The sequence below is a fragment of the Triticum urartu genome, chromosome 4A (genome assembly GCF_056163025.1).
Source record: "Triticum urartu cultivar PI428250 chromosome 4A, HENAU_Tu73, whole genome shotgun sequence".
NCBI classification, from domain to species: domain Eukaryota; kingdom Viridiplantae; phylum Streptophyta; class Magnoliopsida; order Poales; family Poaceae; genus Triticum; species Triticum urartu.
In genome coordinates this window covers 444,723,274-444,736,597 of record NC_141876.1, presented here as the reverse complement: position 1 = coordinate 444,736,597, position 13,324 = coordinate 444,723,274, and the positions used below count along the sequence as shown (strand labels likewise).

Below are 13,324 nucleotides of genomic sequence, written 5' to 3'. Positions count from 1 at the left end.
GAAATTTGAGCCAGGGGAGCGAAAAAACTCTGAGTTAGGTCACTACCGCTAGCGACCCGAGCAGGAGTGCTGTGCCGTGGTCCATGTTATAGTGACACAGGCGTTGTAGTCAGTTATTTGCACGGAAGGCGCTGGATAGGAGCACTCCTTGTATGCACATGAGGCATGATTCTAAATAATACCCGCACATAAGGCACTTGCACACCCAAATCCAGTTCTGAATTTCTGAAGAGTGTCTGGTGCATTTAGGCCTCCTTTCGTTCATAGGGTAGAAAATTATAAAAACAGAAAATACATGGAAAATGAGATGACATATATCTCAAATCGTATGAATAGAAATGAAAAAATGGTTCGCATCATAATATTTTTTTCATTCAATCAAGGCTAATATTTATTTTTCTGTAAAATGTGAAGGATAAAAAAAATTCCTCCATAGAAATAGGATTCTATTCCTTCAAACCAAACAGCTCTAAAATATTTTTTTCTACAGAAATCCTATCTTATATAATTCCTATAGAATTCCTTCAATCCAAAGGAGGCATTATTTTGGCGAATGCGAAACGAAAGTGGTTTCGGTTATGGCAAAAAACAAAGAAAAAACGAAGATGGTTTCAGGAGCGAAGAGTGGGGCAAGGAAGGCGGCATCACATCATGCGCTACAACAAGAAAAGAACGGGGGACATTTGAGGAAACATAAGGCGGATCGATTCAATATTTCAATAGTACACCATACTAGTTCACTTGATTCACGATCTTGTTGTACAGGCGACCCATCGCCCCCGCCACATGCTCGGACCGCGAGCTCCATCCCACGCACACGCACACACAACAACACTGAAGAAACGTACAACAGGCAGGAGTACACAACAACAGCACCGGCCGCGGCGCCAATGGCATATGGGCCATCCATCAGTCCCAGGACACGCGCGCACGCACAGCACGCTCCTACGAACCAGCTAGCGACGGCTAGCACGGGACCAGAGTCCCGTTGGCGTTGGCGTTGGCGTTCCCGTTGGCCGTGCCGTTCCCGTTGGCCTTCCCGTTGGCCACCGCCCCGTTGCCGTTGCCGTTGGCGTGGGCGTGAGCGGGGGCGGCATCGTTGTGGGAGGCGATGAGCCGGCCGGAGGGGTCGTTGGAGGCCTTCCACTGCGCCACCCACTCGATGGCCGCCGGCGTGCTGCACGCGATGCTCGGACCCCACGGCACCGTCTCCCTCGCCGACTCCTGCATCAGTTCACATTTATGCCTTGCACGTCAGTAAATAGATCCTTCCAAAGGAGCGTCAGTTAAACTGCTTGGCATCTGTCTGAATCAATCGGTCACCTGAGGGTAGAGCCTCTCGAAGATCATCCGGTAGTAGTATGCTTCCTTGTTGACGGGCGTGTTGTAGGGGTACTCCTCTGCGGCGCCCTTCATCATCTCGTCAGTCACCTGCTGCTCAGTAAAAGCCTTGAGGCCGTCGATCCAGTTGTAGCCGACGCCGTCGCTGAATTGCTCTTTCTGCCTGTACAAGATATGCTGTTGCAGAAAAAGCATTAGTTCAGAACGCGGCCCCCTGTGCATACTACGCTACATATCTGATCTTCTGAAAAACTCAAACAAGGTGATGTCTGTACCCTTGGCAGGTAAGGCTCCTTCTCGTCATCGAACGCCTTCCTCAGCACCCACTTCTCGATGCGGCCCAGATCGGCGTCGTACTGCGTCGCAGCAGCAACAAGTAAACGTCAGAAAATTCAGGGCAAAAATATAACAGACCTGAACTTTATGGCAGAGATGAGTGAGACTGTACCAGCTTCCACTCGGGGTCCATGCTCATGGCGACGTCGATGAACTCCTTGTCGAGGAACGGCACGCGGACTTCCAGCCCCCAAGCGGACGTCGCCTTGTTGGCGCGCAGGCAGTCATACTGATGGAGCGCCTTCACCTGCGGGTTCACATCAGTTTCGCGTCAAACCCGAGAGAATCTGACGAGTGTATCTTGGTTGTTTGCGCAGTATTATTAATTAGCTATGTAATTCAGTTTCAGTTAGCACCTTGCGGCATGTCTCCTTGTGGAACTCCTCCTTGTTGGGTGCGAAGTGGAAGTAGAGGTAGCCGCCAAGGAGCTCGTCGGAGCCTTCCCCAGACAGCACCATCTTAACCCCGAGCGCCTTGATCTTGCGCGCCATCAGGAACATCGGCGTGCTCGCGCGTATGGTCGTCACGTCGTACGTCTCGTTGTGGTAGATCACCTCCTCGATGGCGTCGATGCCATCCTAAACAGGACAAAATGACTCATCAGTACCTCTGAATCTCTGATCCCCCGCTGTCTCTAGTGAGCAGTCTTTTTCATTTACTACATGCCAAGATGTCTTAAGGCTTACTGTTTTAATCAAATTTGTGGGGTTGTCAGTGTGAGTGTTCTGTTGGGTTTTAGTCTCAAACTTGTTATGCCAAGCATCAGGCATCATGATGTCCTGAGGCTTGAGCTTTTATTTGCTTTTCTTTACCTGGACGGTGAAGTGGAACTCGTGATGGATGGTTCCAAGATAGTCAGCCACCTCTCTCGCGGCCTTGAGATCAGGCGAGCCCTACAATGCGCAGCAACATATTAGAAACATGAGATTCCCGTGGTTCTTGAAGAAGAAGAAACAGTAGGAGAAGACAAAAACATGTGAAGAAAAATAAACCTCTAGGCCGACGACAAAGGAGTGGAGCTCAGTTCCAAACTTCTTGGCGGCTTCGGTCTCGATGAGATGGCGCTTGGTGACCGAGGCGACGAGGGAGGAGTCGAGGCCGCCGGAGAGGAGAACGCCGAAGGGCACGTCAGTCATGAGCCTCTTGATGACGGCCTATACAAAACAAAACAGCACACATGGGCGACGCCACTGTCAGTCACCGTCACACTACCTACCGTACGCAGAAGCAAGTATCACGTGGTGCTACGGTCAGCGTGGTGGTATGCTATGCACCTTCTCGAATGCCTCCCTGAGGACGAGGGGCTGGTATGCCGTCGCCGGGACGTGCTCGTCGAACCACTGCGGGTTGTACCACCGCCGGAACCCGCCGGCGGCGCTCGAGTAGAGGCTCCCCGGAGGGAAGAGCTCGAACTTTGGGCAGTCCTCGTGGAGCGCCTTCATCTCAGACGCAATCCAGACGGAGCCTGCGAGAGCACACCGGACAAATAAGTCGCAGTCCGGACATGATGAATCTGTGGTGACAGAGGCTGGCGGGGTTGACGTGCGTACCGTCGCTGCCCCGGCCGAAGTAGAGGGGGTTGACGCCGACGGCGTCGCGGGCGGCCATGTACGTCTTGTTGCGGGTGTCGTACAGTACGAAGGAGAAGACGCCGTCCAGCATGTTGACGAAGTTCTCGCCGTACTCCTCATACTTGAGACAGAAAGAAGCAGCAGGGATGGTTGGCATCAGTATTCAGTTTTGTCTCTGAGCTCATTTCATTGCAATTGCGAGGCTAAATTAGGCTGCTGGAAACCGAAACGATGTCGCTTACCAGAGGGATGATGACCTCGCAGTCGCTGCCGGTGGTGAAGGTGTGCTTGGCGGCGAACTGCTTCCGGATCTTCTTGTGGTTGTAGATCTCTCCATTGGCCTTTTCATCAACAACAGCAACCAACAGTTAGAGAACGATAGGCGATGGAGAACAAGCAGTCTGCTTGCAGGACGTGGCAAACACACCACGCGTACAAAGCAATAGCACACATATATGCATACCACGACGACGACGGTCCGGTCCTCGTTGTAGAGGGGCTGGTCGCCGGAGAGCGGGGAGACGACGGAGAGCCGCTGCTGCGCCAGGAAGTTGCCCTCGCACTGGAACAGCCCGGACCAGTCCGGCCCCCGGTGCTTCAGCCTGCAAAATCATACCGAGTCAAAATCCACAAGCCGTGCCACGAACAGAGCAATCAAATAACAGTAAGCGCAGCTGGGGGCTTGGGCTTAACGAAGAGGAAGATTCCGGTGTTGTTTTTCCAGATCTGCCCTTACTGTTCGATTCTTTCCGGGCTCATATCATATGCAACAAAACGACGAGAAAGGCCTCACGAGGACAAAACAGAAACAAGAACGGAAAACAAAAAACAAAAAACTCTGGGACGATCCTGTTTAGGTTCTTTCCGGCGAGTTGAAGAACAATCGGCAAGGTATATGTATGTACACATATATCAACGACATTTTGTTTCATGATCCACACAAGAACCTCAAGATCATGCCGGGCGGGCATTAGAACCGGGCGCTAGGGATATGAAGGGGGAGATATGATGCATGGATATGGATGGTGTAGGGGCAGGTGCTTGCCTGCGGGAGCAGGAGAGGACGCGAGCCCTCTTGGCCTGCGACCAGTCGGCGCAGCCGAGGACGGCCAAAATCCCACACATGGTGGTGGACGCGGCGACGGACGACGCGGGTTTCGGGGGTGGATGAGGCTGAAGACGAAGGAGAGAGTGAATGATGCTCGTGTTGAGAGGTGATGCGGGAATTAGCGGATGCGCGCGCCGTATTTATAGCCGGCCCGCGCGGCTCCGGGGCCTCGCGTCTGCGACCGGGGAGCTCTCCCACCCTCGCTGCGGGGACACGTGGCGGGTGTCGGTTGGGAGGGTTCCGTGCGCGGCGGGAGTTTATCCCCTCCGGATGCAGCGTCGTCCAGTCAGCGTGGGGCCCGCCGCCCGCGTCAGCGCCAGGCGGTGCCGTCGGATCTACGATCAGCGGCGGCGGAGAGGGCTGGGGGTGGGCCCGGGAGGCCGGATTCATCAACGGCCGGCTGTGCTTTGCTGCGATGCCTCCTCCCTCCTGTTTAGGCTTTTTTCCCTAGTGTGATGGATGATGCAAACAACACCATTATTGGGATATGGGAGCATCTTGGATATGGTTAACATATTCAGGGATGTTCATTTCTATTTCTGAACGCGGACGCTTTCTGATGCAGCCAAGATTCGATGAATCTGCCCTTTGTTTTTTTTCCCTTTCACTCCTAGCATCTTTGATTTCTATGGTGATTACTGAAGTTCTAATGCTATATTTGGAAATCAATTTCGGAAAAATGTTACTATTATCAATGTGGTGACTAATTGTGCTAACTATTGTACTTTATTATTGCTCCGTAGTTTGGTTTATTTCCTTATTTAGGATCACACATTTTTATCTTAGAACTGTAAGCTTTCTACCTTAAACAGAAACAAATTGTTCGCTAGGTGTAAGAAACAAGAGTTCTAATTCTCCCTCAGTTAAAGACAAAAAAAATTCTTCGGCGCTGCCCGCGGTTTTGGTGCAGCAACCAAACACGGGCGCGGAGCGGTTGGTGTCGTTGCAGCTGGTGGCCCCCTCAACTGCTCTCCCATAGAGCGAGGGGAGTGGACCGGCAATCCAAAGGGAGACGGAGCCCACGATTACCCGTCAGCCAATGGACGAGAGGACAACAGGTTCAAGCGCTTCGATGGTGGAGCCCGTAGACACCTTTGGTGGGCCTGCTCCCGCGTCGATGAAGATCCCAGGTGGGGTCCTGCCCAATGGGGTGGAGCCAGCTTCAAATCCTACGCGGATGGCAAAGTTGCAGCCGCCTGCGCTCCCGTCTGACATGGTCCCAGGTAGGATCCTGTTTGCGGGGCCGGCGGGCCACACTTTTAATCCCAAGGGCAGTGAGGTGGCATTGGAGGATAGACTATTGGTAGGGCCCCAGGAAAAGGACAACGTCTTCGGCACAACCATGGGGCCGGATCCCACAGTTGGTGTCGAGAATAATGCGATTGCTGCCCATGCAGGCGTCAAGGAGGAGCAAGCATCGATGCCATCGGGTGGGACCCTTGATGGGAATCATGCACATGACCCGTGCATGGAGGCATGCACGTACAACCAAACACGCACGTCGCCTTCAAATCTAGGCCCGCCTGATCTGCCCCCAGCGCCCTTAACGTCACAGATGGAATGAACCCCCAAGGAGATGCTAGCTTACGATCGGCCTAAGGTATTTTTGTAACACCCCGGATGTGTTTTACCCAATATGTACTCCAACTCTTGCCGTTTCCGGCCTTAAGTTATTTTATTTTCTCGGGTTCGGGTTTTTGTCTCCGTGTGTTGTTGTCGTTGTCATGCATCTCATATCATGTCATCATGTGCATTGCATTTGCACACGTGTTCATCTCATGCATTCGAGCATTTTCCCCGTTGTCCGTTTTGCATTCCGGCGCTTCGTTCTCCTCCGGTGGTCATTTCTACCTTTGTTTCGTGTGTGGGGATTAAACATTTCTGGATTGGACCGAGATTTGCCAAGCGGCCTTGGTTTACTACCGGTAGACCGCTTGTCAAGTTTCGTACCATTTGGACTTCGTTTGATACTCCAACGGTTAACCGAGGGACCGAAAAGGCCTCGTGTGTGTTGCAGCCCAACACCCCTCCAAGTTGGCCCCAAACCCACCAAAACCCTCTCCATCATCTACAGCGTTCGATCACGACCGCGTGGCCGAAAACCGCACCTCATTTGGACTCTCCTAGCTCCTCCTATGCCTATAAAAAAACCCCCTCCGAAATTCCCTTTCTCCTCCCCCGAAACCCTAGATCCACTTCATCCGCCGCCGCCGGACAAAACTGCCACCGACGGACATTGTCCGCCTGATCCGCCGCCGCCAATCAGCCGCCACCACGTGTCCCCCACGGAGACCACTTCGCCGTCCGGCACCGACGCGGCCCGCGGGCCCGAGGCCGGCCCTCCCGCCGCCGATCCGGGCCACAGGCGCGCCTCCTTGCCCGCGCCGCTCCCCTCGCCGGCCGACGCCGCCGCGGACTGCAACGCCGACCACCGCCGCCTCAAGTCCGCGCCGCCGCTTACCTCGCTGAGCCGCCGCACTTCCCTCCGGCGATCGCCGCGCCGCCGCAAGTCCCCGCCGCCGACGCCGTCCCGCTCCGGCCACTCCGTCCCGGCGTCCTCGCAGCTCCGGCGAACTTCGTCAACTCCGGCGAATAGGGTTCCCGGCGAACCTCATAGATCGCGCCGAACCGGATCCAGATCTAGAAATTGCTCGGTTGACTTTTCGCCTCGAAACCCTAATAATTTGCTCCTGTTCATCGCATCGTAACTTTGCATCCGTAGCTCTGTTTTGGGCATATAGCATATCAAAATGTTCATCTCAGAGAGCACATAATTTCATATTATTGCATCATTTTCATTTGAGTTCATCTTGATGCCCGAAATGCTGTTGGAAGAATGCTATTTGAGATAATTGTCAGATCTGCTGCTCCAATTAGATATTTGTCATTTTTGCCATGATTATTGTGTGCATGATATGCCCCTGAGCTCTTCATGAGTTTTGTTATATGTTTTTCCATCTATCCAGAGATGCAACCCATGTATTTTTGTGATGTGTGTGGTGACTAGCACAAGCTTGCAAAGTGAGGCATTTGTTAATGCTGATTTCAGGGACTTAGCATTTCCACTAAGTCCTTGACCTGTTTATCTCATATGGCCATATGTTCATGTTGTTTCCTAGTGATCCGTGCCTCTTTTGAGGATGATCAGTAAGGATGTTTTATTAATATTGTAGTGCTATATCCATCCATGTCTTTGTTTGCAATTATGGAGCACCCTAGCTTGAGTCAAACGAGCTCTACTTTTGTCATTTCGTGAATCTGGGCAGATTGTCTACTTGTTAGCAATTTTGCCGAGGATGTTGTAGTTGATCCGTGCATGCCATGTTATTGTTCTTGCCATGTCTAGCTTTTACTTTGTGTATTCTTGATGGGTGAATGCTTAGATTGTCATGACTTGCTCTGTAGTGAGTGTATCGAGCTCGTAAACATGTCTACTTGATATCTGTTTCAGCATGCTCCAGTTTTCACTAAGTCTGAGAACTGATTATGTTTTTGCCATGTTCACATGCTTGCAAATGTATTTTCTGATCCCTTTTGGCTCAAGGTCACTAAGGGACTTTTGTTAAGCTCTTTGAGTAGCTCCATGCCATGCTTTACTTTGCCATGTTCAGGTCCTGTAGCATATTGTTTTCATGCTCCAAAGTATGCTATCTGATCTGAAATTTCAGACAAGTGTGAATTTCACTAAGTCTGAAATCTGTTTACCAAATGCATTTTTGCCATGCTTGTTTGAGCCTGTTAATTGATGAATTGGCCGTAGCTCAGTGCTAGTCTTTTGTTAAGCATCATGAATGGATCCCTGCCATATATTTTGTTGCCATGTTTGGATGCTCTAGCATGTTCATCTTGTTGCATTTAGATGGCTACTTGCTGTAAATCGCAGAACGTGGTCATATTTGAATCGCTTGCCATTTCCAAACCGTAACTCCGATTCCGGCGTTCTTTATATCGTTTTCTAGTGACTTCATCCCATCTTTCCAGTGGCACACTTGGATTTCCAAGGTGAGGCCAGATTCATGCATTCCTTGTCAAATCTTGCATATGCATCACATATTGCATCCCGCATAGCATATCATCTTTGCATCATGTTGTTTGAGTTTGCACGTGGTTGATTGTGTCCTTGTTGCTTGTTTGTCTTGTTTGGGTAGAGCCGGGAGACGAGTTCACTAACGAGGAGCCCGTTGAGTTTGCTTTCGAGGATCCAATCAACTCTGACAACTTTGCAGGCAAGATGATCATACCCTCGAAATCACTACTATCTTTGCTATACTAGATGCTCGCTCTTTTGCTATGCCTATGCTACGATGCCTACCACTTGCTTTCATGCCTCCCAAATTGCCATGTCAAACCTCTAACCCACCATGTCCTAGCAAACCGTTGGTTGGCTATGTTACCGCTTTGCTCAGCCCCTCTTATAGCGTTGCTAGTTGCAGGTGAAGATTGGAGGCCGTTCCTTGTTGGAACATTATTTTACTTGTTGGGATATCATTATATTGCCTTGTTATCTTAATGCATCTATATACTTGGTAAAGGGTGGAAGGCTTGGCCTCTCGCCTAGTGTTTTGTTCCACTCTTGCCACCCTAGTTTCCGTCATATCGGTGTTATGTTTCCGGATTTTACGTTCCTTACGCGGTTGGGTTATAATGGGAACCCCTTGATAGTTCGTCTTGATTAAAGCTTTTCTAGCAATGCCCAACCTTGGTTTTACCATTTGCCACCTAGCCTCTTTTTCCCTTGGGTTTCCGGAGCCCGAGGGTCATCTTATTTAAACCCCCTCGGGCCAGTGCTCCTCTGAGTGTTGGTCCAACTCGTCAGCCGCCGGTGGCTACCAGGGGCAACTCTGGGCTGGCCTACCGGAAGTTTAGACAATATGAGTGTGCCCTGAGAACGAGATATGTGCAGCTCCTATCGGGATTTGTCGGCACATTCGGGCGGTGTTGCTGGATTGGTTTTAACCTGTCGAAGTGTCTTGAAGAACCGAGGTGCCGAGTCTGATCGGAACGTCTCGGGAGAAGGTCTATTCCTTCGTTGATCGTGAGAGCTTGTCATGGGCTAAGTTGGGACTCCCCTGCAGGGATTTGAACTTTCGAAAGTCGTGCCCGCGGTTATGGGCAGATGGGAATTTGTTAATGTCCGGTTGTAGACAACTTGAACCTTAACTTAATTAAAATGAACCAACAGTGTGAGTTACCGTGATGGCCTCTTCTCGGCGGAGTCCGGGAAGTGGACACGGTGTTGGAGTAATGCTTGCCGCAGGATGCCCTTTAGTTGTTCGTTCATGCCTTGCCTCCTCTTCTCGCTCTCTTTTGCGAACAGGATAGCCACCATACATGCTAGTCGCTTGCTGCAGCTCCACATATTTACCTTGCCTTACCCATAAGCTTAAATAGTCTTGATCGCGAGGGTGCGAGATTGCTGAGTCCCTGTGGCTCACAGATTACTTCCAAACCAGATGTAGGGCCTGATGATTCCGCTCCAGATGACGCGCTTGAGCTCAACTGGGAGTTCGACGAGGACTCACGCCGATACTACGTGTCTTTCCCTGATGATCAGTAGTGGTGCCCAGTTGGGGTGATCGGGACCGTGTCGCATGTTGGGTTATCTTTTATTTTGGCGCCGTAGTCGGGCCATGAGTGTTTGTATGTTGTAATGCTATTTATGTACTTTGTTTGACGTGGCGAGTGTAAGCCAACTATGTATCTCCCCTTTATTATTTATATTACATGGGATGTTGTGATGATTGCCTAACTTGCGACATTGCTTTCAATGCGGTTATGTCTCTAAGTCGCGCCTCGACACGTGGGAGCTATAGCCGCATCGAGGGCGTTACAATTTTGCTCCAGCATCATCTCTAAATTGACGCCGCCACTCATCCACGAGGTGCAAGCCTCCAAGCTTCGAGCTAAGGTGGAACCCTGCACGCCAACGCGGAACACGTCGGCTTCCAGACGGCCGCCGGTGAATGCTTCCAAGGACACGTCAGCGGAGAACATGCTCCTGCGCGCGCTTGGAATTGGTCAAGGATCTCAAGGAGCTATCTGATTCCCCACTCGGGGAGCAGCACGTGCGCATTTTCGCTGCAATCTTGGGCAAGTTCATGCCTGCCTGTTGGGACCTAGAGAGGGGCTGTGTCACCCTACTGTGTGCAAGAGAGGGCGGCTTCTTCTAGTGTCGGGCGCCCATTATTCTTCATGGATTACAACTCGGAGCTTTTGTGTTGGAATGTGCGTGGGTTAAACAACCTGGCTAAAAGGAAGGGGGTGAGGGAATTCATAGGCTCAACTAAGGTGAACATGGTGTGTTTGCAAGAAAGAAAGGTGGATGTAATTGACCAATTCCTAGTAATGCAATGTCTTGGGCCATCATTGGATGGCTTCACTTACATGTCGGCGACGAGGCACGTGGGAGGGTCCTTTTGGCTTGGAATTCAACTAAAGTTGAGGTGGACAACATCATTCTCGATACTCACAGTATCACCGGGAAAGTGCACACAAAGGAGCGGATTGCCTGGTGGATCACGGTGGTGTACGGGCCTCAAGGTGATGACGCAAAGATTGTGTTCCTCGAAGAGCCGAGGGCAAGGCTCATGGTCTACGTCAGCCAATGGATGCTTCTGGGACATTTGAACATGATCTTAAGAGCTTCTCAAAAGAACAAAAATAACCTCAAAAGGAACATCATAAACAAGTTCCGGAGCTTTGTGGATGAACATGAGTTAAAGGATCTCTATATGCACATGAGTCGATTCACATGGTTAAATGAGCGGGAGGCTCTAACCATGACTGAGATCGATCACGTGCTAGTCTTGGTTGATTGGAAGTTGGAACATATAGACAGTTTGCTTCAAGCGCAGTCCTCGAGAATCCCAGACCACACACCTCTACACCTCTCCACAAGCGTGCTATGCTGCGCTAAGAGGCGCTTTTGCTTCGAGCTGAACTGGACAAAATTGGAAGATTCCAGGCAAGCTACCAGGGATGCTTGGATCTGCGACGACCATATGGATGATGCCAACAACGCCATTATTGGGAGCATCTTGGATATGATTAACATATTCCGGGATGTTCATTTCTATTTCTGAACATGGGCGCTTTCTGATGCTGCCAAGATTCGATGAATCCGCCACTTGTTTTTTTCTGTAACTCCTAGCATCTTTGATTTCTATGATGATTACTGAAGTTCTAATGCTAAAATTGGAAACCAGTTTCGGGAAAATGTTATTATCAATATGGTGACTAATTGTGCAAAGTGCTTTATTATCATTACTCCGTATTTTCTTTTATTTCCTTATTTAGGAGCACTGGCATTTTTATCTTAGAACTGTAAGCTTTTTACCTTAAACAGAAACAAACAATTTAGTAGGTGTAAGAAACAAGAGTTCTAATTCTCTCTCAATTAAAAACTAAAATAATTCTTCGGCGCTGGCCGTAGTTTTGTCGAGCAACAAAACACGGGCGTGGAGCAGTTGGTGTCGTTGTAGCTGGTGGCCCCCCTCAAAGGCTCTCCTACAAAGCGAGGGGAGTGGAGCGGCAATCCAAAGGGTGACGGATCCCAGGATTGCCCGTCAGTCAATGGACAAGAGGACAACAGGTTCGAGCGCTTTGATGGTGGAGCCCGTAGACACCTTTGGTGAGCCTGCTCTCGTGTCGATGGAGATCACAGGTGGGGTCCTGCCCAATGAGGTGGAGCCAGCTTCGAATCCTGCGCGGATGGCAAAGTTGCAGCCGCCTCCGTTCCCGTCTGACGTGGTCCCAGGTAGGATCCTGTTTGCGGGGCCGGTGGGCCAGACTTGTAATCCCAAGGGCAGTGAGGTGAAATTGGAGGATAGGCTATTGGTGGGGCCCCAGGAAAAGGACTACGTCTTCGGCACAGCCACGAGGCCGGATCCCACAGTTGGTGTCAAGAATAATATGATTGATGCCCATGCACGGGCATAGAGGCCAATGCAGGCGTCAAGGAGGAGCAAGCATCGATGCCTTCGGGTGGGACCCTTGATGGGAATCATGCACATGACCCGTGCATAGAGGCATGCACGTACAATCAGGCACACACGACGCCATCAAATCTAGACGCGCCTGATCTGCCCCCAGCGCCCTTAACGTCATAGATGGAATGACCCCCGAGAGACGCTAGCTTATGATCGGCCTAAGGTATTTTGCTCCAGTATCATCTCTAAATTGACGCCGCCACTCATCCACAAGGTGCAAGCCTCCAAGCGTCGATCTCAGGCGGAACCCTTCATGTCAACGCGGAACACGTGGGCTTCCAGAGGCCGGCGGTGAATGCTTCCAAGGCCACGTCAGCGGAGAACATGCTCCTGCGCACGCTTGGGATTGGTTAAGGGTCTCAAGGAGCTGTTCGATTCCCCACTCTAGGAGCAGCACGTGCGCATTTTTGCTGCTATCTTGGGCAAGTTCATGCCTTCCCGTGGGGAGCTAGAGAGGGTTTGTGTCACCCTGCTGTGTGCATGAGAGGGCATCTTCTTCTAGTGTCGGGCGTCCATTGTTCTTCATTGATTACAACTCGGAGCTTTTGTGTTGGAATGTGCGTGGGTTAAACAACCTGACTATAAGGAAGGGGGTGAGGGAATTCATAGGCTCAACTAAGGTGAACATGGTGTGTTTGCAAGAAAGAAAGGTGGATGTAATTGACCAATTCCTAGTAATGTCATGTCTTGGGCCATCGTTGGATTGCTTCACTTACTTGTCGGCGACGAGACACGTGGGAGGGTCCTTTTGGCTTGGGATTCAACTAAAGTTGAGGTGGACAACATCATTCTCGATACTCACAGTATCATCGGGAAAGTGCACACAAAGGAGCGGATTTCCTGGTGGATCACGGTGGTGTACGGGCCTCAAGGTGATGACTCAAAGATTGTGTTCCTCGAAGAGCCGAGGGCAAGGCGCATGGTCTGCCAGGGCTAATGGATGCTTCTCGGACATTTGAACATGATCTTAAGATCTTCTC

At 50.8% G+C, this 13,324-nt stretch overlaps 1 protein-coding gene across 1 annotated transcript; it reads right to left on the bottom strand.

Annotated features, from left to right (window-relative positions):
- Positions 1 to 682: 682 nt before the first annotated feature.
- On the bottom strand, positions 683 to 4,483 carry LOC125512598 (asparagine synthetase [glutamine-hydrolyzing] 1). The gene is made up of 12 exons (XM_048677696.2): positions 4,294 to 4,483; positions 3,712 to 3,850; positions 3,491 to 3,589; positions 3,228 to 3,369; positions 2,952 to 3,142; positions 2,670 to 2,831; positions 2,490 to 2,570; positions 2,034 to 2,255; positions 1,790 to 1,924; positions 1,617 to 1,697; positions 1,324 to 1,518; positions 683 to 1,224 (listed from the first exon to the last, which is right to left on the bottom strand). The coding sequence occupies exons 1-12, from the start codon at positions 4,371 to 4,373 to the stop codon at positions 967 to 969; spliced, it is 1,785 nt and encodes a 594-aa protein (XP_048533653.1). The 5' UTR covers positions 4,374 to 4,483; the 3' UTR covers positions 683 to 966.
- Positions 4,484 to 13,324: the final 8,841 nt, after the last annotated feature.

Coding starts and splice junctions, on each gene's coding strand:
- LOC125512598 (XM_048677696.2), bottom strand. CDS start 4,373: ATGTGTGGGATTTTGGCCGTCCTCGGCTGCGCCGACTGGTCGCAGGCC. Junction 2,832..2,951: donor TCAGGGAGGCATTCGAGAAG/GTGCATAGCATA, acceptor TGTTTTGTATAG/GCCGTCATCAAGAGGCTCAT. Junction 1,925..2,033: donor ACAAGGAGACATGCCGCAAG/GTGCTAACTGAA, acceptor GTGAACCCGCAG/GTGAAGGCGCTCCATCAGTA.